The sequence below is a fragment of the Laccaria bicolor genome, genomic scaffold (assembly GCF_000143565.1).
Source record: "Laccaria bicolor S238N-H82 LACBIscaffold_11 genomic scaffold, whole genome shotgun sequence".
Taxonomy (NCBI): Eukaryota; Fungi; Basidiomycota; class Agaricomycetes; order Agaricales; family Hydnangiaceae; genus Laccaria; species Laccaria bicolor.
The window spans coordinates 575,247-598,676 of NW_001889882.1; the positions used below are offsets into that span (position 1 = coordinate 575,247).

The 23,430-nt window shown below is 46.0% G+C and overlaps 11 protein-coding genes across 11 annotated transcripts; 4 read left to right on the plus strand and 7 right to left on the minus strand.

The window, feature by feature from the left end:
* Nucleotides 1-1,721: 1,721 nt before the first annotated feature.
* Nucleotides 1,722-3,217, plus strand: LACBIDRAFT_297062 (uncharacterized protein; the record flags this gene model as incomplete). Its single annotated transcript, XM_001880610.1, has 4 exons — nt 1,722-1,960; nt 2,028-2,229; nt 2,280-3,033; nt 3,099-3,217. The coding sequence occupies 4 exons, from the start codon at nt 1,722-1,724 to the stop codon at nt 3,215-3,217; spliced, it is 1,314 nt and encodes a 437-aa protein (XP_001880645.1).
* Nucleotides 3,218-5,345: 2,128 nt separating this feature from the next.
* LACBIDRAFT_297063 (uncharacterized protein) lies at nt 5,346-5,838 on the minus strand (the record flags this gene model as incomplete). Its single annotated transcript, XM_001880849.1, has 2 exons — nt 5,346-5,584; nt 5,643-5,838. The coding sequence occupies 2 exons, from the start codon at nt 5,836-5,838 to the stop codon at nt 5,346-5,348; spliced, it is 435 nt and encodes a 144-aa protein (XP_001880884.1).
* Nucleotides 5,839-6,186: 348 nt separating this feature from the next.
* Nucleotides 6,187-7,280, plus strand: LACBIDRAFT_326856 (uncharacterized protein; the record flags this gene model as incomplete). Its single annotated transcript, XM_001880611.1, has 3 exons — nt 6,187-6,250; nt 6,451-7,160; nt 7,260-7,280. 3 exons carry the CDS (start codon nt 6,187-6,189, stop codon nt 7,278-7,280), a joined length of 795 nt encoding a protein of 264 aa, XP_001880646.1.
* Nucleotides 7,281-7,972: 692 nt separating this feature from the next.
* Nucleotides 7,973-8,314, minus strand: LACBIDRAFT_297064 (uncharacterized protein; the record flags this gene model as incomplete). Its single annotated transcript, XM_001880850.1, has 2 exons — nt 7,973-8,010; nt 8,068-8,314. The coding sequence occupies 2 exons, from the start codon at nt 8,312-8,314 to the stop codon at nt 7,973-7,975; spliced, it is 285 nt and encodes a 94-aa protein (XP_001880885.1).
* A 923-nt stretch (nt 8,315-9,237) lies between these two features.
* Nucleotides 9,238-9,687, minus strand: LACBIDRAFT_297065 (uncharacterized protein; the record flags this gene model as incomplete). Its single annotated transcript, XM_001880851.1, has 1 exon — nt 9,238-9,687. One exon carries the CDS (start codon nt 9,685-9,687, stop codon nt 9,238-9,240), a length of 450 nt encoding a protein of 149 aa, XP_001880886.1.
* A 3,876-nt stretch (nt 9,688-13,563) lies between these two features.
* On the minus strand, nt 13,564-14,051 carry LACBIDRAFT_297067 (uncharacterized protein; the record flags this gene model as incomplete). The annotated part of the gene is made up of 4 exons (XM_001880852.1): nt 13,564-13,654; nt 13,728-13,763; nt 13,813-13,863; nt 13,915-14,051. The coding sequence occupies 4 exons, from the start codon at nt 14,049-14,051 to the stop codon at nt 13,564-13,566; spliced, it is 315 nt and encodes a 104-aa protein (XP_001880887.1).
* Nucleotides 14,052-14,950: 899 nt separating this feature from the next.
* Nucleotides 14,951-15,848, plus strand: LACBIDRAFT_190385 (uncharacterized protein; the record flags this gene model as incomplete). Its single annotated transcript, XM_001880612.1, has 2 exons — nt 14,951-15,327; nt 15,380-15,848. The coding sequence occupies 2 exons, from the start codon at nt 14,951-14,953 to the stop codon at nt 15,768-15,770; spliced, it is 768 nt and encodes a 255-aa protein (XP_001880647.1). The 3' UTR covers nt 15,771-15,848.
* A 178-nt stretch (nt 15,849-16,026) lies between these two features.
* Nucleotides 16,027-18,046, plus strand: LACBIDRAFT_326859 (uncharacterized protein; the record flags this gene model as incomplete). Its single annotated transcript, XM_001880613.1, has 2 exons — nt 16,027-16,488; nt 16,538-18,046. The coding sequence occupies 2 exons, from the start codon at nt 16,027-16,029 to the stop codon at nt 18,044-18,046; spliced, it is 1,971 nt and encodes a 656-aa protein (XP_001880648.1).
* Nucleotides 18,047-18,631: 585 nt separating this feature from the next.
* On the minus strand, nt 18,632-20,254 carry LACBIDRAFT_294159 (uncharacterized protein; the record flags this gene model as incomplete). Its single annotated transcript, XM_001880853.1, has 5 exons — nt 18,632-18,724; nt 18,747-18,879; nt 18,929-19,575; nt 19,631-20,090; nt 20,143-20,254. 4 exons carry the CDS (start codon nt 20,252-20,254, stop codon nt 18,767-18,769), a joined length of 1,332 nt encoding a protein of 443 aa, XP_001880888.1. The 3' UTR covers nt 18,632-18,724; nt 18,747-18,766.
* A 951-nt stretch (nt 20,255-21,205) lies between these two features.
* Nucleotides 21,206-22,573, minus strand: LACBIDRAFT_326861 (uncharacterized protein; the record flags this gene model as incomplete). Its single annotated transcript, XM_001880854.1, has 3 exons — nt 21,206-21,893; nt 21,953-22,412; nt 22,462-22,573. 3 exons carry the CDS (start codon nt 22,571-22,573, stop codon nt 21,206-21,208), a joined length of 1,260 nt encoding a protein of 419 aa, XP_001880889.1.
* A 259-nt stretch (nt 22,574-22,832) lies between these two features.
* Nucleotides 22,833-23,277, minus strand: LACBIDRAFT_297072 (uncharacterized protein; the record flags this gene model as incomplete). The annotated part of the gene is made up of 3 exons (XM_001880855.1): nt 22,833-23,020; nt 23,068-23,140; nt 23,197-23,277. The coding sequence occupies 3 exons, from the start codon at nt 23,275-23,277 to the stop codon at nt 22,833-22,835; spliced, it is 342 nt and encodes a 113-aa protein (XP_001880890.1).
* Nucleotides 23,278-23,430: the final 153 nt, after the last annotated feature.

Here is a 23,430-nt window from a genome sequence, read left to right on the forward strand (position 1 = left end):
CCGAAGGCATCCAGCCGGCGTAGGAAGGCAATCTTCAGAGCCTCGGAAGCCGAACTGGGAACTATGCTGCTCCTCTTTTCACATTTGGTGAATGGGTCCTTCGTTGAGGACCAAGTACAGAGCTTGGTGTGTATGGTGGCTTTTTTTTCCCTTTTTCTGTCGCTCATTGATACAATGCCCCCAAAGATATAGAACTTCGGCTGGCTATGGGGGCTTATTAATTTATCAATAAGTGACTGTTTGTTATCTTTTCCTTGCTTTCTTGACATTTCACTGGTCATTTGAGCCGAGGCACACACCCTCCGTCCAACTACTCTTCTTGGTGCCTGACCAAACCTCTTTGTACTTTCATCTTCTTTCCCTTTGCGGCCTACTTTTGAAGAACACAGTATAGCAAGATGCTTAGGGACACGTGGTGGCCGAGAATCCACGAGGCATGTGCTTGATAAAATCAGTATCTTGAGCACTATTGACAAACATCCATCTTGTCTACCATTAGTCTTGGATGAAGATACCCTCAACCCAACTGTGCACCCTCGGGTGCAATCATCTTCAAACCACCAACTCCTGTATCCCTCTGCGACCATGCCGTTTAGTCTTCAATTAACTATCCCAGGTTCACATGCAACAGAGTGGGCTTGCGAAGCCGAATCGACGCCAAACCACGACCGTGAGCATGGTGAAGGAGACAACACTGTCAACAGTGAGCGGGAAACTGACTCATACATCACTTGCAGATCGTTTGTGGATCACATGATAAAACTGAGTCAAGGATGAGACACAGCAGCGTTCATCTTCATTGCTTCAACTTTCACCTTCTCCGTCCTGCAATGTCTGTCGAGAAGTTGACACTAACGTGCCTTGTCTGGCCTGATGACAAGCCGGACGAACACATTGTCGAGGTTGAGATAGATAACAACCGGACCATCGCCTTTCTCAAGGACATAATCAAAGACAAGCATACCTATGGTCTCACTTACGTCGATTCCCGCAATCTTGTCCTCTGGAAGTGCTCCGGTCTTCCTGATGATGATAACCTAGAACAAACCTTGAAAACTCTTCAGTTTGATGGTTCTGATGTTCGCCTTGTTCGCCTCGCCTCTGCCCACCGAATAATTTCTCAATATTTCGGAGATCAAGACCTATCCAAGGAACCCATCCACATTCTTGTGGAGTTACCTGCATTTGGTGAGTGTGGTACCTGCATCTGCTGTTGTTGTCAAATGCCCCACTAATGTCGTTCTCTTGTCCACTTTTACAACTTACCTCAACCGCACACTAATAATGCCGCGGTCTACTCACCCTATTTTTCACTTGCCCTCGTCCCCCTCATTTCGTGATTGTCCTTCGACAATTCGTCTTATTGCTACCCATCTCATAACCTCCCGTTGCCGCCGTCATCTTGATCATTTTTCTGCAACTTTTCTATCTTTCGACAGAGTCCCCACCTCGCAAACAGCTTCGTTTCACATTGCTGTCTCTTGACCCACCAGGTAAGTATTATTCATAACCACCATTTTGCCCAGACTTATGTGAACCTTAGCGAACGCAGTGGAGCAAAGTCATACAGTTTCAGCCATATACCAAAAGTTGATTGCACATTGCTTCATTCAGGTATCACCGTGATGTTGATTCTACACTGTTCTCTGACCGTTTGTAGGTTCGCGGAACACCCGGAAGTGGTAAGTCAACCCTTGCAAAGCTGCTAGGTCGTCACATTCATGTGCAAGAACCCAATGTGCATGTTATTTGGATTTGTGGGTGGAATCTTGATGATGTGGTGGAGTGTGGGGGATGGTATTCTTACCTCAACAAGCAAAAGGGTTGGATCCCAGATGAGGAGATGGTGTTCATCTTTGATGAAGCACAGGTGTCGTACAAGGATGGGGAACTCTGGAACGATTTGTTCAAGTGTATACACGACTACCCTGAGCGTCGTGCCTTGCCTTTGCAAGTTATGGCAGTCCATCTCCGTTCATTGGCATACAAGGCACTTCAATTTTTATTGCATCTGAAGCAAGGATCAGTTTACTTCCCACTGCCGATGAGGGCAATCTCTCAGCTGCGGGTCTCCTTTTCACTCATGCAGAGTTTGATGAGCTGGTTTCCAAGCACTATCCAGATTCAGAGTATCACTTCCATCCATCCTTCCTTGAGATGGTCTTCAAGATTACTGATGGACATGTGGGAGCAATGTATTCCTTCTTCCATATTATTCTTGGATCTGACGTAATGTACTTTCTTGTTAATGAGAAGTTGAAACTGATTTCATCTTCTAGCAATATCGCGAGCTCAAACACTCTGGACAATGTTACACTTTGGAGCTGTTTCAGAAAACAGGCAGTCCAGTTTGGTTCTTGCAACAATTTGAAAGTGCAGCTGCTGGTGTATTCAGGAGAGGACTGCTTCCAGACGATGCTCTCAGGGTGCTGGCTGTTGCTTGTGTATTTTTTGCTGTCCTTTGTATGGGTTCTATGCAAGATACCAACTTCACTACTGAGGACAATACCAGGGCGCTCCAGCTATGTTTCAGTGAAGGTTGGCTTCACACTGACTACATCGACAACAAAACTGAGTACTTTTTCCCATCGACATTTCATCGCTGGTACGTAGAATGGAAGCTGTGGGACATCTTGGATACAACCTTCCATGCAGACAAGATCCTAGACTTTGTGATCAATGTCATTTCTATATTCTCTCCACAAATGCTTTCAACAAAGCGGAGAGTAACCACTGCTGGTCATGTTCAACATTCACCTCAAGCTCAATATCAAAATGAATTTTACCGTTGCTGTCACACTCATTCCAATGGCTCACTTATACTGTTCCCTGAATTTGGTACAACAAAAGGGCAGGTTGATTTTTACATCCCTGCTAAACAATGGGGGGTGACACTACTGCAAGATGGCGACCAGCTTGTGCAACATTCCGGGCAATTTTCATCGCAACCTGGATTGTATGGAACCACTCTTCCTTTGATAGACTACATCATCCTCGATTGTTGTACAACCACACCCAGATTACCTCACCCAGGTAGGATTATTTACTCACATCTATTGTCATCTCATATACTCAACTTTGCCTTTACGCCTCATCAGATCTTCAAAAATTGTTCCATATTGTGTTTAATGATGGATTCAGTCAAGTTAAGATTCTAGACAATGAGCTGAAGGAAGTGCCCCGTGGAGAATTCATGCTCTTGGCAATGTCACTGTGATATTATGTACCTAAGTTAGTTCTGCTTGCTTGCTTTGTGATGAAGAAGAGGGAAAGGGATATTTAGACCTGAGAGGGAAAATAATGACATCACAGAGAATGAGCAAGCTCAATTGAAGAAAGAACCTTATGACTCGATACAGGTCCTAGATTCTCACTCTCATCATTTTCATTAGCCAGATCCACCAGGGCACCCAATGAGAGAGACATGATGTGGCTTTGCTAAAATTTAGCCCATGCCTATAATTATAAACATTGGTTATCTCTGGCCTGCACAGTTCCATCAGACCCCCCATCTCTGGTTCTCTTCAACAGGCTTCTTACAGTTTATTTTGGTTTGGGATGACCTGGGACGACTGTATCCATGCATCTCCTTGGACTTTACATTCTTTTGCTGATGCCTTCCATAAGCTTTGATTGATAATTCCAAGCCTAGTGAATATTATGTCTTTCATTCCTTTTATTCCAACTCAGCTTGCAGGAGTACTGTACCAGTTTGATGGGGACTCGGAGTTCAGGTCACACATCACAAATAATTTTGAACTGAACACAAACTTGAAACTGAACACTTATTACAACATAACTATGCTACTTTCGAGTTGAATCAACGAACCTCTTCATCTCCTTCACAAGAATGCATCCCAAGTCTGAATGATTATTTGATGCTGTGCCTCCAGCTTCTTGCCAGCTTCCAGGAAGTCTGTCTTTTCTGATGACGAAAAAGAGACTGCAGAATCACCTGCATCCAAGGGGGCCCCAGGATTTGAATGCCAAGCAGGGGGTTAGGGGGGGGGGGGGGTCTTTGACAGCTTAAAAAATTTACTAAGGGTAGATGAAATTTCTATTTTTAGCACCCCTGGAAATGGTCTGATGTGTCGAGCTCATCGAGGCTGATGTTGAGCTTCATTCGAAGACCTCAGTACACTGTATTAGTCAAAAAAAATGGAATCTACTGTTCATCTTGCTGCAATACCGCGATGGCAAAGGCAAAGGTATGGATATCTATTGCTGAACGTTGAAACTAATGGACTAGACAACTTGTAAAGGATAAGATAAAATACAATATCAACACAACTGCACACTGCACTGAGTGTGGTGAAGATATCAATGTAAGGACTGCAGGGCCCACTGGCCTCAGTCAGCATACTGGTAAAAGCAAATGCCAGAAGAACATCAAGAACAGGAAGAAACAAGAGAAACAAGGCAAGACACAAACACTGTTCAACGTTGGGGTAAAGAAAGGAAAGGACATACTGCAAGGGCCAGTGATGCCGGATGTCTCATCGTCAACACGAAAAGCGCTGGCCACTCCATTACCCATCATTGTTCATCCATCCAAAGCGCCAGGTTCCAGTAATGCTTCATGGCTGGAAAGTCTTGGGACGAAAGAGTGTCGGGGGTGTTTTCTGGGCCGGGAACTGATTGACCAACTCTGGCAAGCTTCCAAAAGGATCAACTTGAACATACCAATTGCAAGAGAAGGCGATGAGATATCAATGTACGCAGGAAGAGGCAATGCAGAAGGACACTGCATGGGCGTCAACAATGACAAGGTCTGGGAGGTAATCAACCCAGGCCTGGACAGACTCCTTGGTTTTGGAAGACCTAGAAACAAGATCCAGTCAATCATCCGGTGTGGACCTAACGGAGTTGAAGGCTTTTGTGACTATCTTGAATATCTCATTGTGGATAGTGTTTGGAAGTCTGGTCTCGTGACTGGAAAAAGACTGTAACCAAACCGGACCAAGACTGCAAAAGACCGGACCTGCGGTTACGGTCTTTTATTTTTGAGATGTAAAGACCACAAAAAAAACCGGTTAACGTGAACCGGTCTTGACCAGTTTGGACCGGTCTTTTGTAGCCCCTTAAATACCCTTTAAAACACACCCAAGAACGTACGATTTGGTAAAAAAACGAGAGAGATATGAATTAAAATGTAAATTATTTTTGGGAATAATAAATGTACCAGACTTATTTTATAGAAGCACCAATTCCTAACGGAATTTGACGTTCTTGGGCTCCTTTTGAAGCTAATAGAGATGTTAATAAATTTACCGATTCATAATTTTAAAATATTAGCCTAAAGACCGGTCATAAACCGGTTAAAACCGATGCAGACCGAAACCGGTCTATAGACTGCAAAAAGACTGCAGACTGCAGTTTTTTGCGGTCCGGTCTGGTCTTTTGACTTCTGGAGAAAAGGCAGACCGGTTACGGTTATGGTTAATGCCCCTGGGCATCAAAAAACCAGACCGAACTGGACTTTCAAACACTAATTGTGGAGAAGGGGCTGAAAGGTGGTTTGATTGAAGGGAAGGTCTCTGCATTGATAGACACGATAGGAACTGAGTGAGCGCATCTTCAACCTCTGTGAAAGAAACAGTACTGATATCATTAATGACCAGCACAGAGGTGAACACACAAACCACAAGCACAGAGAACCCGCCACGGCCTGCAAGAAGGATCGTTGTTCATCACTATTGATGTTGACTCACTGCCAGATTCAGGATCTTCGAACAAAATACTGGCTGCTTCAATGGTGGCAACTATGTCAAAACCCTGCATTGGAATACAGCTCACCTTTCCACCAGGCATGAGTCCATACTCTTCATACCCATTCATGCTCCACAACACATTCTCCCTCCCTTGGGATATCCACATTTTGAGTCACTGTATGTGGATTCAGGCGATAGGCTGCAAAAAGTCCCCATGCCATGATCAGGAGGCATGTTGCCCATGTTGGCATCTGCTCCACAATAACATCGTTGAAGGAATCCTTGAGAGAATAATACAAGGTGTCCACAAAAACACACCGCTGGCATATCAACCTATTGGCAGACTTATTGAGTTGGTGAGACATAAAAACGACAGCCTAGAAGTATAGTGGATGTCATTTCCTGACATCCACTCTCAGTGATCTGGTCATCCCTCCAGGTCAAGCAGTCATGAATGGAGGTGTGGGTTGTGAACATGCTGAATGTGCCCGTGTTTGCTGGCCTTGGAGCAAGTGGATGTGGTGGCATGACATGGCAAGGTAGGACTTGAAAGTTTCCACAGCATTCTGTGACATGTGAATAAATCAGCTCATATTCTATTTTTCCAACAGTCTCCCTCAAACAGTGCACTACCAGTCTACCATATATCCTCCTATGCACAGAAACTCTCCTCCTTGAGTCCTTCCTTTCATGTGAACTACACATGCTTCCAACACCAAGGCTATGTCTTGTCCATCAGCCACAGATACCACTGAACCTATCGAAAAACACACTCAGCAGGGTTTACTCAGAAGCATCGCACCATTGAACAATGGGCCAGAGTTCACTGTTGAAGTTGCACCAAGGGCCAAGGGAAGGGGTTGCCAACAAACAATTGTTCCCTCACTCAAGAGTACTGACGGCAACGACAAAGAGGAGCTACCGCTGACCAATGCCACTCTGAGGAAATATGGCAGGAAGCCTGTCAATGAGACTCAGTCAGAAGTTGAAGATGCTCCAGTGAAACAAGCCAAATCTGCAGCGCAAATCATTGACGACCTCCCCGCAAAACCCAAAAAAGGCCACCCTCGCAAACAACCTCAAGAGATCACCCAACGCGCTCCACTACCTGACCATTCAGGACGAAACGTGCATCCTGCTGTTCTGCCAACCACTCACTGGACCTCCAAGGAGGTTGCTGCTGAACGTGAAGCCCAGCGACAGGCACTTGAGGCAAAGATTTGTGAGGGCAAACAAGCGAAACTCTTGTTTGCCCAAATGAATGTAGCCAAAGAGTACCTGGATGACAAAATGAGAGTGGAGAATCCCCAGTGCCTCTCTGCAGCACTTTGTAAACGTGGGCATGATGATTTTGATGCAAGTGACAATGGGGAACACTTTGACTTTGCTGCCATCAATGAAGCCCCATCTTCAGAGGCAGAAGATTCTGAACCTGTTGAACAGCCAAAGGTGAGTAGTGCAAACTTGAAGAAATTATACAAATGGAAAGGGGCCATGGAGCAATCACTGTTCATTACCTGGTGAAATTGCTCTCTGGGACTTTGATAGAATTGTGTTGACTCATGCTGAGATGGGGAAATAACAGAAGTATTAGATTGCAGGGGGATGAGGGCACATACAAAAAACCTGAAAGACCAATGATAACACTAAGCACCCACAGCCTCCAGAGCAACAGCAGCAGGAGCGGTACTCTTTGGTGGTGCAACGTCTACTGCTGGTTCTACCTTGTTCACAGTTTCAGGTGACTTATTGTTGGGATGCCCAAGCTTTGCTTTCTTCTTCTTCTTGAGCAACGCCGCTGTCACAACAAGCTTCAAGACGTTGAGTCCTTGCTAAAACCAATCGCACGCCATGTATCTTCCAGATAATTATGGGTAAGACATCAAGAACCAACAGCACACGACGGCTCACCTTCCAAGACAGACCTGAACCAAATTTGAACATTGATGAAAGTGAGAGTCGTGGTACTAAGCGACATCACCCAGCACACAGAGGGAAACCTAAAGAAATGCAAGGCTAACATAGGCGATCATGGCAAGGAAACTCTTCCTCCTCCTTTTCCTTTTCCTTAGGCACATATTGATACAAATGCAAATCCATAGAGTCTGTCGAAAATTGGAGCACAAATCAATTTATGCTGATCAAATAAAGAAACACGCACATTCGCTGTAGCCTTGAGACGCAGACTTGGCTATCAAATGATGAAACTATTGGCAAGTCTATCGCCAGTAACGATTGGGGGCGATGGGGATCCTCATCGCTCAGAGGGATGTCACAGGTTTGCCACGGAATAGCAGTCCTAGTCATTGGTTAAACAAACCAATTAGCATGTCATATGGCGAGATACAAGGCACACCGTGGATAAATTGGGAGCGTGCCTTCCTGGATCTATGGCTTGACAATGATTCATCCTGAAGGCCAGGTGCAACCAGTTGCGAGATATTGGAAGAAATTCTGAGGCTCCAACTCCTCGTGCGAGCGCGGACAACAACAAGGAGAAGCTCAGATGGTGGTGGTGGGAAACTGAGGATGAGTACTGAGTACCAGTGAGTGATGGCGGAACCTGATTCGAGTGCAGTCACTGTTTGTAGAGCGTACAACATGATAGAGATTTTGAAGGTCTGATGAGAAGTAAAGGCAAAGTATATGAGATGACGATAGATGTGAAAAAATGATCCTACCTGGGTGAGGTAATCTGGGTGTGGTTGTATGACAGTCAAGGATGATGTAGTCTATCAGGGGAAGAGTGGTTCCATATGATCCAGTTTCTGATGAAAACCGCCCGGAATGTTGCGCAAGCTTGTCGCCATCTCGCAATAGTTCCACACCCCATTTTTTAGCAGGAATGTAAAAGTCGACGCACCCTTTCGGTGTACCAAATTCGGGAAAAGTGATGAGCGAGCCATTGGAATGAGTGTGACAGCAACGGTAAAATTTGTCCTGGCACTGAGCTTCAGGAGGACATTGAACTTGACCAGTGACGGTTAGTGTGCATTTTGTCGAAAGAATTCTTTTAGAAAATTTGGAAATGACGTCGATCACAAAGTCTAGGATCGTGTCTGCTTGGAGGGTTGTATCGCAGATGCCCCACAGCTTCCATTCTACATACCAGCGATGAAGTGGTGACAGGAAAAAGCAAAGGGTGTTGTTGTTGATGTTGTCAGCGTGAAGACAACCATTGCTCAAACATAGCTGGAGCGCACTGCTAGTGTCCTCAGTAGTAAAGTCGGTATCCTGCACGAAACACACACAAAGAACGGCAGAAAAGACACAAGCAACAGCTGGCACCCTGAGAGCATCATCTAGTGGCAGTCCCCTCCTGAATACGCCAGCCGCAGCACTTTTGAACTGTCACAAAAACCAGATCAAGTTTACCCTTTTGTCAAATAGCTCCGAGGTAAACAATTGTCCAGAGTTTTTGAGTTTGCGATATTGCTAGAAGATGAAATCAGTTTCCACTTCTCGTTAATAAGAAATTACATTATGTCAGATCCAAGAATAATATGGAAGAAGGAATACATTGCTCTCATGTGTCCTTCAGTAATCTCGAAGACCATCTCAAGGAAGGAACGATGAAAATGATACTGTGAGTCTGGATAGTGCTTTGAAACCAGCTCATCAAACTCTGCATGAGTAAAAAGGAGACCCACAGCTGGGAGATTGTCCTCGGTGGTGGGATGTAAACCAATCCTCGCCTCAGGTGCGACGAAAATTGGAGAGCCTTGCATCTTAATAATCGAAGATGGACTGCCATAACCTGCAAAGACAATGGCGCGACGCTCAGGGTAGTCGTGTATGCACTTGAACAAATCGTTCCAGAGTTCCTGATCCTTGTACGACACCTGTGCTTCGTCAAAAATAAACACTGTCTCCTCATCTGGAATCCAACCCTTCTGCTTGTTGAGGTAAGAATACCATCCCCCACACTCTGCCACAGCATCGTAATTCCACCCAGAAATCCAAATAACATGCACATTGGGTTCTTCCACACAAATATATTGACCTAATAGCTTTGTGAGGGTTGACTTACCACTTCCGGGTGTCCCGCGAACCTGCAAAAAGTCAGAAAACAGCATAGAATATTCAACATCACAGTAATACCTGAATGAAGTGATCTCGGGATAATCTTTGATAGATGGCTGTAACTGTATGACTTCGCTCCACTGCGTTCGCTAAGATTCACGTAAGTATGGGGAAAATGATGGTTATGAAGAATACTTACACAGGGTGTCAAGAGACAGCAATGTGAAACGAAGCCGCTTGCAAGGTGGGGACTCTGTCGAAAGGTAGAGCAGTCAAAGGTATGAGATGGGTGGCAATAAGACAAGTTGTCCAAGTGGCAATCGGGAACACGGCAAAATGAGGGGGATGAGGGCAAGTGAAAAAAGGCGAGGAGAAGGTGGCATTATTAGTGTGCGGTTGAGGTAAGTTGTAAAAGAGGACAAGAGAACAACATTAGCGGGGCATTTGACAACAACAGCAGATGTGTATACTACACTCACCAAGTGCAGGTAACTCCACAAGAATGTGGATGGGTTCCTTGGATAAGCCTTGATCTCCGAAATATTGAGAAATTATTCGGTGGGTGGAGGCAAGGCAAACGAGGCAAACATCAGAACCATCAAATCAAAGAGTTTCTAAGGTTGATTGCAGTTTATCATCTTCAGGAAGACCAGAGCACTTCCAGAGGACAAGATTGCAGGAATCGACATGAGCGAGATCATGAGTATGCTTCTCTTTGATTACATCTTTGAGAAAGGCGATGGTCCGGTCGTTAGCTATCTTGACCTCGATGATGTGTTCGGCTGGCATGTCATCGGGCCAGACAAGGCACATTAGTCTCCACTTCTCGACAAATATGGCAGAACGGAGAGAGGCTGAACGTTCAAGCTGCAATAGGAAATCCAACGATGGAACACAGATGATTTGGGAGCAATTAGGAGTCCTCGCTAGAGGCTGACACTTACCAGCAGAACTGCTTTTCATCCCCACTTGACACACGTGATGTGTTGGTAATTGCCCACCTTCCCTATGTATTTACACTGGTCTTTTGTGTTTCCTCCGGTTGGTCCACCGCTGTTACCAGCGATCACGGGACGACCTGTTTGCTGCTCCTATGCAAAGAAACAGGCCTGAGTTAGATAAGAGGAAGCATCTGTGGAATGGGGTACGAGGAAAACAATAGACTGTCCATGCCAACCTGTCGTTCATATTCCTAGTCGCATTTATGCGCAACGACAATGCCGGGGAATGAATCTTGGTCATTCATTCAAAGAATTTGTTGATAGAAAGTCCTAATTTCCTAAACAAGTTGCGAGAGGTGATGGAGTACACAAGAAGGAACCCCTCCCCACTTCTTATGTAGTGCTGCCGGGAGGCGCTGTGGGACAATTAAGCTGGTGAGTGAAGTGTTCCGAAAATTGTTCAATAATAAAAAAGGTCCATTATGAGGGATGAAGGGACGTGAAAGAATTTACGAAAAAAGACCAACACGTGCCCATATTCTCCCTGACTAGGAGTTTCCAGAACATCAAGCAAAGCAATTTCATTGTCGATAACACATTGTTTTCAGTATGCGTCTAAGCGATGGGTTAAGTGTCTGAAGGATAAATCTCAGGATGGCCTCACCCTCAATTATGGGGTCATAGCCATCTGCAAAGTAGCCTTGATTAAACTGAATAGTCAAAGCTGACTTCCCGACACCTAGCACAGCTGAGTGAGAATTTCGCATAGTTTTCTGCCTCCAGCAACAGTTAGCTGGTACTCCCTCAGAAACCATGCCTGTGCCTACAGAGATGAGTGCCAGAAACACGGTGAGAAGTACAATACGGAGACTTACCATATGAGTGGGCAGGATGGATCAAGAAAGAGCATGGTTCTGACATAGACCAGTGACCGTTCTGTATATGAGAAGTAGCTGTGATATACAGACTGGTAAATCTGAGTTTAAATCCACATACCACGCAGCTCCCATGCCTCTTTCCATAAAAGGTTCGATGATTTCTGACCTCCCCTAAACACGCACGCAAAATCTTCATGCATCGCGCAATGCACACTGTGTTTCCACTGAATTTATGATCTCCATTTCGTGACATCGACGTGTTTTCTCATGGACCACACGTCTGTATCATTTAACACCAACAAGGCACTTCAAGAATTTGAAAATTTGCCTGTCGCACTTCTCAAACCTGCATTTGATGTTCTTACTGCATGTTTACGGGATTTTTTGTCGGTGGCAGACACCAATATATCAGCTGCGCTTCTGGGATGTCATAGCAGAAAGATGATTATGCATTGGAAGCAACGGCCAGAGAGAAAAGCAAATCGTAGACCGGATAGATTTGGCGTGGTCTGGACCGGATTGTTTAGGGGAGGTCAAAAATTACGAACCTTTTATGGCAACTGGCGTGGGACCCACGTGGTACAGGGATTAAACTCAGACGTACCAGCCTGTATATCGAAGTTCTCATATACATGCTGGTCATGAGCCTAGTTCTGACAGTGCCAGTACTACTATATCTGTGGGGGTGGGCAATTCCGCTGTAGCATTTGGGAGCGTGACGTAACGCACTGTGACTGATTTCCCCCAAAACAGTGACCCAATGTCACACGTGCATCACAAATGGCCTCAACTCAGGCTGTTCGCCATAAACAAAGTTCTGAGCAGTGCTACAAAAAAAAAATACATATGAATGTAATTCTACAACATTTGGAAGTAAATTTTCTAATTTAGGTGAGTCAGAATCAGCATTCAACAGAAGATAACATGTAAATACCATATATTCCTCAATTTCATGGTCACCCTCATTCCTGGTGTGTAGTGCATGTCTCTCTGGAACAAAAATTGTCAAAACTTCTTGGGATACTATGATATGAATTTAAGAACTGATTCTAGGCTTTGTTGATGTAGATATAAGCTGCTTTGGCACCTCTTGTTGTTGCTGCTTAGCAAAGAATAGACTATGCAAGAGCAACCACTCACCCCCAGGTTATTATTCAACAACGAAAGATGATCAGAAAAAAGATTCAAACAAAATGTTCTTGATAGATTTTTTATATCTGTCCTGGAAGTGTGCAATATCGCATTTTTTGGATGGGTTTAGTGCAAAGGCAATGTGATTTTAAAATTCTGGCCTGAACATTTTGTGCCTATAATCACATATATCAACTGTCAATAATGAAAGTTTACACAGAAATGAGTTGTTGAAGGGGGAACCAAGGTACCAGAATGGGGGGCCTCTTCAGCACCATTTGGCAAGGAGTTTTCTCATTCCACAACTATAAGTAAATAATAATACATGGCTACTTGAAGGATTTATAGATTTTCTATCCAAATCACGTTCCTGCATGTCGTTCAATGGAACAGAGATGGATTGCAGTGATGGCGCGACTGGGTCAGTGTTTCGCGACGGCATCACGTGACATGTGTGATGTGACATGATTGTCACTCAGCAGGAATTGCCCACCCCCAATATCTGGTCACATCTGGAAACAGAACATTGTCTACATAGACCTATGTAGACGTATAGTGATCGGTAGGCCCGTTGATAGCCTCCTCCTATGTAAAGCACTGTAATTTCGCCTTTTTACGGTAGTTCGGGTAGACAGTTCCTAGCCGGTCTACCAGGCTCTACGCGGCCTACCGATCAACCAAATCTCAACAGCGATTCACATCTGATCTATCACATGATCAAGGAGCTTTCCAGTGTCAGGCCAAAAATGCCGAAAAATATATTGCAGCAGTGCTACTGTACATGCCAACGTAAATGTAGACTACAAGTATCCATATAAACATCCAAAGTGTGTCGGCCACTGCACACTGGAAGGAGCAGGGGATGACGTTGATGTGCAGTCAAAAAGATGGCACCCCAGCACCGTGTGATCGTTGACATTCCCCAGCATCGCGCAAATAGTTGTGATGCCCTACTGAAACTTGAACCAAACTGTGATAGCAACGCTGTTGAGTGTAAACACGTTAGCACACACTCAACAAACAGAAGAAATGGTGAAGCTTACTGCCGTGGTTTTGTTGGTCCATAGAAACTACTGTACCTAATGTGCCATTAGTAAGGTTTATGCAACAAGGTGTTGGTTGGCTCACCAGAGGGAATGTGGGGAGCAAACGACTAAGGACCTGCTTGCTGTCCATAGACTGTCCACGTTAGCATTATACAGGTGGTGTTGCATGCATAGTGGAGCTTACCAGTGGGAATGTGCATGGTGATTGGGGGCAAGGCCTATCAACGGCTGACCTTTGAGTGTTTGTGAAGGAGAGAAGAAGGTAAAAGGACTTGGAGAATGCCTCGATTGTAAAAAGCGCGGAGAAGCGCGGTCAGCCATCAGTGTCCCACAGCCTGTTTTTGTCACTGGATAACGCCATTCGCATCATTCAAGGTACAAATCATCCGCCAAGCCTGATATTCTATGGCGAGTATGAATCTACAGGTAGCTACAGGTCTACCCAAGACTACTACACCTAGGTAGCTCTAGATAAATTCAAGAACTTATGTACGACTACATAATTACAACGAAATTACCCGGCCAAAACGCTGTTCCAGATGCAGGATATGCGGATTCTTGACTTTTTCGTTGATCTAGCTTCAACATCATATCGTGCAGCCTGGAAAACTTACATGAGTCTATTAGATACAATGTTACATGCTCCCAAAAATTTTGACAATTTTTGGAAGATGTGTTGTAGCCTCAGAGCGTTGCCAACGTGAGGAGGCAAAAAAACAAGATATGCAAAGGTATGTCACAACCATGTCACTGAGGGATTTTGGTCAATGTGACAGTCTCCCAAGCACAAGCACTTTGTCCTCAAAATCAATTCTGATGACTTCCGCTGGTCCTACTTGCCTGAAATTTTGAAGGTGTGCTTGGTGTTGGTATTAGACAGTATCTATGGAAAAAAATTAGGAGTAAGCCTAGCACAGCAGGTGTTCCTGGCAGCCAAAGCTTCATACACCTATCCAAAATCTCACTCTCTGGCTTATCACACTTCGTACGCTCCATGAATCCTGTCAGAACTCTGCAAGCAGTATTTAATACACTAGCTCAACATGGGTGAATTTTCTTCAAAGAGCAGGAGTAAGGGAAGGACACGAAAAGTGAAATCCGCATATCTTGATACCACGCATATCCTGACCATATATAGTAGTGGCAGTTGAGATATGTGCGATGCACGTGACTATCATCTGTCTTGACTCTTTATGTGCCAATGTTTGCTCAACTTGATAATGACGAGCATCCTCATCCAAACCTTTGCACCATTTCCTTCATTAACGCTCTCCGTCCCCAATGACACTTGTATATCAGACTTATTCCCTCTCCTGACCTCCAGATATTCATCTCTCCCATCGTCACTTCAATCGTCCCTCTCTTTCTCTACACACGCCGGCCATGTCCCTCCTCCATCCACACTCGTCCACTCCCTCAACCCCACCTCAGATCTCGTTACTCTTCGCCTTACTCCTTCCCTTCTTGGCGGAAAGGGTGGCTTTGGGAGTCAGTTGCGTGCTGCTGGTGGGCGGATGAGCAGTCAGAAGACCAGCAACAATGACTCGTGTAGGGATCTTACAGGAAGAAGGCTGAGTACCATCAAAGAGGCCAAAAAGTGCGTCTTTTCATTATCATCGTCTTTTTCCAATCCTGAATTGTCGTTATAGGCTCGCCGAATACCTAGAAACAGAGCCAGAGCGCCTCGCAGCAAAGGCGGAAGCTCAAAGGGCTAAACTCGAAGCACTCGAGCGGAAACTTGGCATCGAACCTTCCTCTTCCTCAAGCAAACCGGGAGATCCAAATGCTCCTCCTCCAACCCTGGCCGGAAAGAAGCATCGTTTTGACGATACCGAGTATTTGGAACAGAGCAGGGAACTGTCTGAAGGCGTGAAGAATGCTGTGACAGCTGCGCTGCTCAAGAAGAAGAAGAAAGCAAAGCTTGCGCATCCCAACGACAAGTCACCGGAAGTTGTGAACAAGGTAGAAACAGCAGTAGACGTTGCGCCTTCAAAGAGTACCGCTCCTGCTGCTGTTGCTCTGGAGGCTGTGGGTGCTTAGTGTTATCATTGGTTGTTCAGGTTTTTTTGTTGTATGTATCCTCATCCCCCTGCAATCTAATACTTCTGTTATTTCCCCATCTCAGTGCATGAGTCAACACGATTCTATTTAAGTCCCAGGCTAGAGAGCAATTTCAGCAGCTAATGAACATCGATCGCTCCATGGCCCCTTTCCATTTACTCCTCTATATAATCCTCCTCACCCCTCCAGTTCTCGTCAACACATCTTTCTTCTCTTCCACTACCATCTACCACTCATGTCTACTCTCCTTCTAGCATACCCACCAGCCATGCCGTCTCACGGCTCCAATTCTCAATCTCTCTCCACGTCCTCATCCGTCTCTTCATCCTCATCTGCCTCCTCCCTGTTCGATGATATCTCTAGGAACTCCAGTGCCGACCTCAGCGACTACACGCCTTTCCACTCTCCCTTCGCGTCACACACTCCGATGTTTGAGGAGCAGGTCTCCTCTCATCACCACAACACTCTGGAGCCATATGCGCTTCACCTGGACGAGTCCAAGGACGTCATCGACATCTTACGCGAGAGGCTCCTCAAGGCTCAACCGTCTTCTGCCGTTGAACGTGCGCTCAAGGTTATGGCAAGTCGCTCGTGTACGCCTACGGTCTCAAATAAATTGGTGCCCCCTATCGTGGTTATATCGTCGCCTCAGGAATCCACTGAAGACTGGTCGGAGGACTTTATTTTGGATGATAGTGTGCGTGTTTGTCGAATGTTCTTCTTTCCTTTATCTCATTGACATTCAGATACAGATTAATAATGATACTGGGGCATATCACAAAGGATCTCCTGTTGAGCTCATGGACGTCGATCATCATCATCTGAGTGTCCCCTCTTCATCATCAACTTCATCGCTCAAGGAGCAAACCCCACTTTCCTTCGACGCCGTGTATGACCTCGCAATGTCTCGAGTGATGACGAGGTCTGTGAGTGGTCTTGGTATCGTTTTTGATCAGTTGGAGTCTTCTTGTCTTTCGCCGGAAGCTTCTTACCCTGTGCCTCTGTCTTCTTTTCTTGATCTTGAGCCTTCTTCTCCTGAGCTTGGTTCGTCCTCCCCCTCTAATCCTGATTTAACAATGGTCGACGCTGCGGACCTGGACCTCCTCGTTTCGCCTTTCGATCTCGCAACTCCTATGTTATCTGCCAACGCGCCAGTCCATGTCAACCAACCTCGTTCCTTCGATGTTACTGTTCATGAAGATGCGCCACAAGAACAAATACGCAAAAAGTCCTCCAAATGCGGCTCATACAGATCACTCCTTTCCCGTGGGCCTATGCCAATGTCGGAGTTCCTGAACGCCTGTTCTCGCCTATCTGCTACTTCCCCCTCAACCGAACTATCAGTCTCTGTACCCTCTACCCAGATCGCGTCTACCGTCGTTCGCCCTCGTCTAGCTCCTACTGTTCTTCAAGATATTATTTCTCCTATCGTCGCTTTGCCAACTCCTCGCTTCGCACCTATGCAACACCCTATGATTACTGCAACTATGCAACACCCTATGATTACCCAAGTCGAAACTGCCGACATCGCCCAGTCTGATATGACCCCGACTAACAAAAGATTAACTACCCAAGAAGCTGATAAGCTCTGTTCTCGCATTCAAGCGTTACAGCAATCTCAACAACAACAACAAGACTCTCCACGCGCTGCCTCTCTCTTTTCCTCTCCTACTTTGAACTCGGACTCGCCTCTGTCCTCTGCGCTATCTGGGGGGGGCGAAGCTTCGCCCGTTCCTGAATTCGTATATAATACTCAACCGCATCCTACTTTCGAACTCACTCTACCTCTTCAAGGTCCCTCCAGCTTCCAGGAAGTCTCTGTCTGGTCTGACGACGAAGATGATGATGAGATTGAGGAATCATCCACTCTACCCCTTCAAGGTCCCTCCAGCTTCCGGGAAGTTTCTGTCTGGTCTGACGACGAAGATGAAGATGAGGTTGTAGAATCATCTGACGACACACTCACTCCCCTTTCTGAAGAAGCAGAAGAAGAAGAAGAGTCTCCGACACCGATTACCTTTGTGACACTCTCTAGATTCCCAAGGCGCCGTCTTTACAATATTGTCGAGGTGGACACGCCACCGCCATCGCCTCCCGTCGTCCACTCTCGTGTATCACTCTCAGCTATTCGTCGACCCCTCGCTTGCTCGAACGTGTCGAAGAAGAGCAAATCTTTGCAGCCACTCGTTTCTCACGTTAATGCTCCTGGCCATTCTGCCGGCTATACCCCTTCGCCAGTCAGCAATGGATTCTGAACAATCTCAAGTATAGTCAAGACCTTCGACGTCTTTGAACACCCACACTCTTTTTTGTTTTGTTTTCGATATACCCCCTTCGCCAGTCACCAATGGATACTATAGTCAAGACCCTCGACGTCTTTGGACCCCACACACACTTTCTTGTTTTCGACTATTGCTTTGAATATACCCTCAGCGCTCGACGGCTTTGAACTCGACTCTCGTTTGTTTTTGTTTCGGCTCTTGCTTTGATCATACATATACCCCACTGTATCGTCGTCGTTTTTGGACTTTTCTATGCTTCCTCGCTTGTATTGATAGGGACCTATGCATATGAATAATATTTTTTGAAACCCAATTGAAAAAATGTTGCATGCGCTGCTACCTTGTGCGCAGAAGCGTTTTTATCCTGGAGCAAGGCTGATTAGAGGCTGACTTGTTATCTCCATAACTCAACCTTACACCTTCCAATCGTCCACATTATTACGATACTTACACGTCTGACCTGATCACGGCGACCGTTCCCTCTACGTGTATGGAGAGAACTTAACTTAGTTGAAAGGCTAGTCATGATCATTCATAGTTTCGTTTAATAGCACGTAGCTGGTAGGCAGGTTCCGTTATTTTACATATTGCCGTTGAGGTCTTTTCGGATTCTTCATAGTGATGTAGAGCCACCGTAACCCAATGAAAACACAATTTTCCGTGGCCAAGCGCTGAGTCGAAAGAGATAAGGCTTCAAACTGGTTGATAATCTTTGTAATCTAGGTTCCCGGTTTGAGTAGGGTGTGCGTCATTTGAATTCGATCGTCGATGCATCTGAACGTCGCTATGCCATTGACACTGATTCGCTGGAGGAGAAGTGTTAACGAGGCAGCAAGATAGTTGAAGCAGACTTGCCTGATGGACCTTTCCGCTTCGCAAAAGAGGCAGCCAAGCGCATGAATAGAGCCCATCCCGTGGAGAACGTGGCCAATGTCGCAACCAACACTGATATGAAAAGTTGGCCCGGTGTCTTCTGTTGTTGGAATCGGCATGGATACACCACTTGAATGTTTGCTGGTCCAGACACAGTCACAGGCAAATACTTCTGTGTCTCTGGGTCAGGGGTTGTCCACTCCTGGTAAAGCCCCGAGACCAACGCATCCCCACCCTGGTTTAGTGGCGTGGCGGGAAACTTGGACACGATTATATTATCCGTTACGTTTGGGTGGAGAATAAAATTGTTTGGGCTGGGGTTTCCGAATTCCACCCGAATGATAGCGTAGACAGTTTGCAACAGATTAGAGATGGGGAGCTTAGTATCATCATCCAAGACAGTGATGGGCGGAGCGGTGTTTCGGAAATAAGAAAGGTTGGTCATGACAATAGCAGCAGAGGAGATGGTGAAGTTGGGGGTTGCTAGACCACATGCCGCAGAAGAACCAAGTGACATGGGACAAGGTGTGATGTCTGCTTGTACGGATATGGCAACAGCGCTTGTGTAATTGGAAGTTTGGAGGGCGTTAAAACCTCTTCCTCCGAGATCCTGTGTTGCTGCCTGAAGTCTAGCCACACATCTGTCGGTTAAATCAAGCGAAACTAGGCAGTAAGCATACATACAGTGCGTGGAAAACGACAGGACGCATATCACTCCCTTCAGCCAAGTTCACCATTCCCAACAGAGGCAAGTTGCTCCCTGGTAAAATCGCACTAATAAAAGAGGTTTTTGCGCTGATCGTATAAAGGTTCTCGCGTTGACATTGCATCACCACGGTAATAGCGACCGACCATGTCCGAAGATCTGCATCCATGTAAATGGACGAGACATCGCAGTCGTTCAGCGTCTCGCCTTTATAAGAAATGCCAGAATTGCCTGCATTAGCTCTAACGATAGATTGAAAGGTCCACTCAAAGAGGGTGTAATTTGTTGTGAATGGATCTCCGGCGTTGAAGATGTGTGGATCACAAAGCGTTCCAGGCCTGGGGACGCGATACGGCATATATTTGTTGTACCAGAGTGATTGGGTAGCATTGAAGTCGCTTTGGAAGACAGTGATGGTTTCATATCCAGTCAAGGCCACTGTAAGGCGTTGTCAAAAGGCGACAGCATTCATACATTTCGGAGACTTTACCATATATGGTGGATAGAAACACCAAGGCGATGAATGCACCCGCGAAGGACAGTGGAGTAAACCATCGCCATTTCTGTGGGAAAGGCCGAGTGATGGGATAGTCCAAACCCATTGTGTTGGAGAATACTTTGAGGTGCAAGGCGAACGTAAGTCGTCAGCAAGTTGCCACTTTTATTCTGCCCGCTAGCCTCTTCATTGGGGAGCTATACTGCTAACTGACTCCACAAGAGCGCCTAAATAAGTCGGCTGATCATAGATAGTTGTTTTCAGTGATTATTTGAGTCCGTACCTTCACAAGACCCAAATGTTTTCGTGTAGCGCGCATCGTTTGAGTTTGCAAAATTTTGATGGATTTGAGATATCTGGCGTGCAGCTAAGTTGGAGGCACAGTCTCAAATAATTATTCAGATTTGCGATGGAGATGCATGGAGATGAAGAGGTTTGGAAGAGGTGGTACTTAGCAAAGTTATTTGTAATGTAAGTAGCGGATGCTTTGACAAACAGCGATATCACCGGGAGCGTCTACCATCAGCGCTACAGTAGACGCTCGCGGATGTGGTTCACATCTTGTCCCCCATCTTTGCAAAAATAAAATACCCATCCCCTGGACACTTTAAACTCCTCTCTGGCCTCTTCAGAATGTCCACAAAGACCATTGCGATCCTCGACGAAGATGTCACAGCCAATCCCGCATGGGATACTTATACATCTGACCTTATCATGACCGTTCCCTCTATCTAGATGTATGGGAACAAGAAGTTATTTGAAAGGATGGTCATGATCATTTAGTTTCGTTCAATACCATGTATTTAGTACGTAGGTTCCGTTATTGCCGTTAAGGTCCTTTCGAATTCTTCATAGCAACGTAGAGCCACCATAACCCAATGAAAACAATCCGTCGTGGTTAAGCGCGGAGTCGAAAGAGACAAGGCCTCAAACTGATTGATAATCTTTGTAATATGTGTCCCCAGTTTGAGTAGGGTGTCCCTCATTTGAATTCGATCGTTGATGCATCTGAACGTCGCTATGCCCTTCACATTGATTCGCTGGAGGGGAATAAGTGTTAACGAGGCAGTAAGATAGTCGACAAACCAGACTTGCCTGATGGACCTTTCCGCTTCGCAAAATAGACAGCCAAGACCATGAATACAGCCCATCCCGAGGAGAACATGCTCAATGTCGCTACCAACACTGATATGAAAAGTTGGCCCGGTGTCTTCTGTTGTTGGAATCGGCATGGGTACACTACTTGGATATTTGCTGGTCCAGTCACATTCACAGGCAAATACTTCTTCAATTCTGAGTCAGGGTTTGTCCACTCCTGGTAAAGCCCCGAGACCAACGCATCCCCACCCTGGTTTAGTGGCGTGGCGGGAAACTTGGACACAATTGTACTATTCGTTACGTTTGGGTGGAGAATGAAGTTGTTTGGGCTGGGGTTTCCGAGTTCCACCCGAATGATGGCGTGGACAGTTTGCAACAAGTTAGAGATGGGGAGCTTGATATCACCATCCAAGACAGTGATGGGATCGGGAGCGGTGTCTTGGAAAAAAGTAAGGTTGGACATGACAACAGCAGCAGAGGCGATGGTGAAGTTGGGGGTTGCTAGACCACATGCCGCAGACGAACCAAGTGACATGGGACAAGGTGTGATATCTGCCTGGACGGATACGGCGACAGGGCTTGTGTAATTGGAAGTTAGGAGGGCGTTAAAAGTTCTTCCTCCGAGATCTAATGTTGCTGTCTGGAGCCTGATGACACATCCAACAGTTATTTAAGTCAAGCAAAACTAGGCAGTCAGCATACGTACAGTGCATCGAAAACGGCAGGACGCATATCACTCCCCTCAGCCAACTTAACCATTCCCAACAGAGGCGAGTGCCTCCCTGGCAGGACCGCAATAGTAAAAGATGTTTTTGCCCCGATGTTGTAAAGGTTCTCGTGTTGACATTGCACTATCACGGTAAAGGCAACCGACCATGTCCGAAGATCTCCATCAACGTAGATGGACGATACATCGCAGTCGTTCAGTGTGGCGCCTTTATAAGAAATGCCAGAATTGCCTGCATTGGCTCTAGTGATAGATTCGATGGTCCACTCAAAGAAGGTGTAATTTGTTGTGAATGGATCTCCGATGTTGAAGACGTGCGGATCGCAAAGTGTTCCAGGGGTGGGGACGCGATACGGCATATACTTGTTGTACCAGAATGATTGGGTAGCATTGAAGTCGCTTTCGAAGACAGTGACCGTTTCATATCCAGTCAAAGCCACTATAACGAGTTGTCAACCAACAGCCCTCATACATTTCGCAGACTTTACCATTTATGGTGCATAGAAACACCAAAGCAATGAATGCGCCCACGAAGGACAGTGGAGTAAACCATCGCCATCCCTGTGGAAAAGGCCGAGTGATGGAATAGTCCAAACCCATTGTTTTGAAGAATACTTCGAGGGTGGTGGATGCAAGTCGTCAGCAAGCTGCCACTTTTATTTTGCCCGCTGTCTTTCTTTTCTGGCCGCCAGGTTCAGGGACAAACATATTCTCTTGGTGCCTCCGATGTCAATGCCAAGCCCACCGATGCAGGTCACCGGAAGCGATTGCGAGATGAGCGGCGCCGGCGTTCTGCATAGGTGCACCTCATGTCCCAAGCATTTGCAATAAGGCGGCTGGGTGCCTTTGAGGGGCCTGCTTATGACCCCTTGCTCATCCCCATTTGCTCCCTGAACCAATCTTTGAGGGCCAGTGCATCCAATGCGCTGACCAGGCAATGCATACCCGCTACCTCGCGCAGACTAAATTTCGCGTTCGCGACACGATTGTTCAGAATGAGGGGGAGAGGCTGCGTGTCTACATGATGAAAATCCAGGTAACGCAAGGCTGCGGCAACTAAGCTTGAATCCGACGCGATGGTGTCAAGTACTCACCGCGAGCCCCCTCCAGAAAGGTTCGTATTGAAGCCATTTCACCATCAAAGACAAGTACGCCTGGTTTCCCTGCCTAAATAAGTGAGCTTAACAGACAGTCGTTTTCAGTGATTACTTTGTATCATGTACCTTCACAAGACCAGAAATGTTTGCGTGTAGCGCGCATCGTTTGAGTTTGCGAAATTTCGAAGGATTTGAAATATCTGGCATGTAACTAAGTTGAGGGCACAGCATCAAATAACTATTCGGACTTGCGATGCATTCTTGCGATGGAGATGAAGAGGTTCGTTGAAGGTATCATTGTTATTTGTGCGTGTATGTAGTGCCCTGAATTTGATGCTTCGACAAACAGCGATATCACTC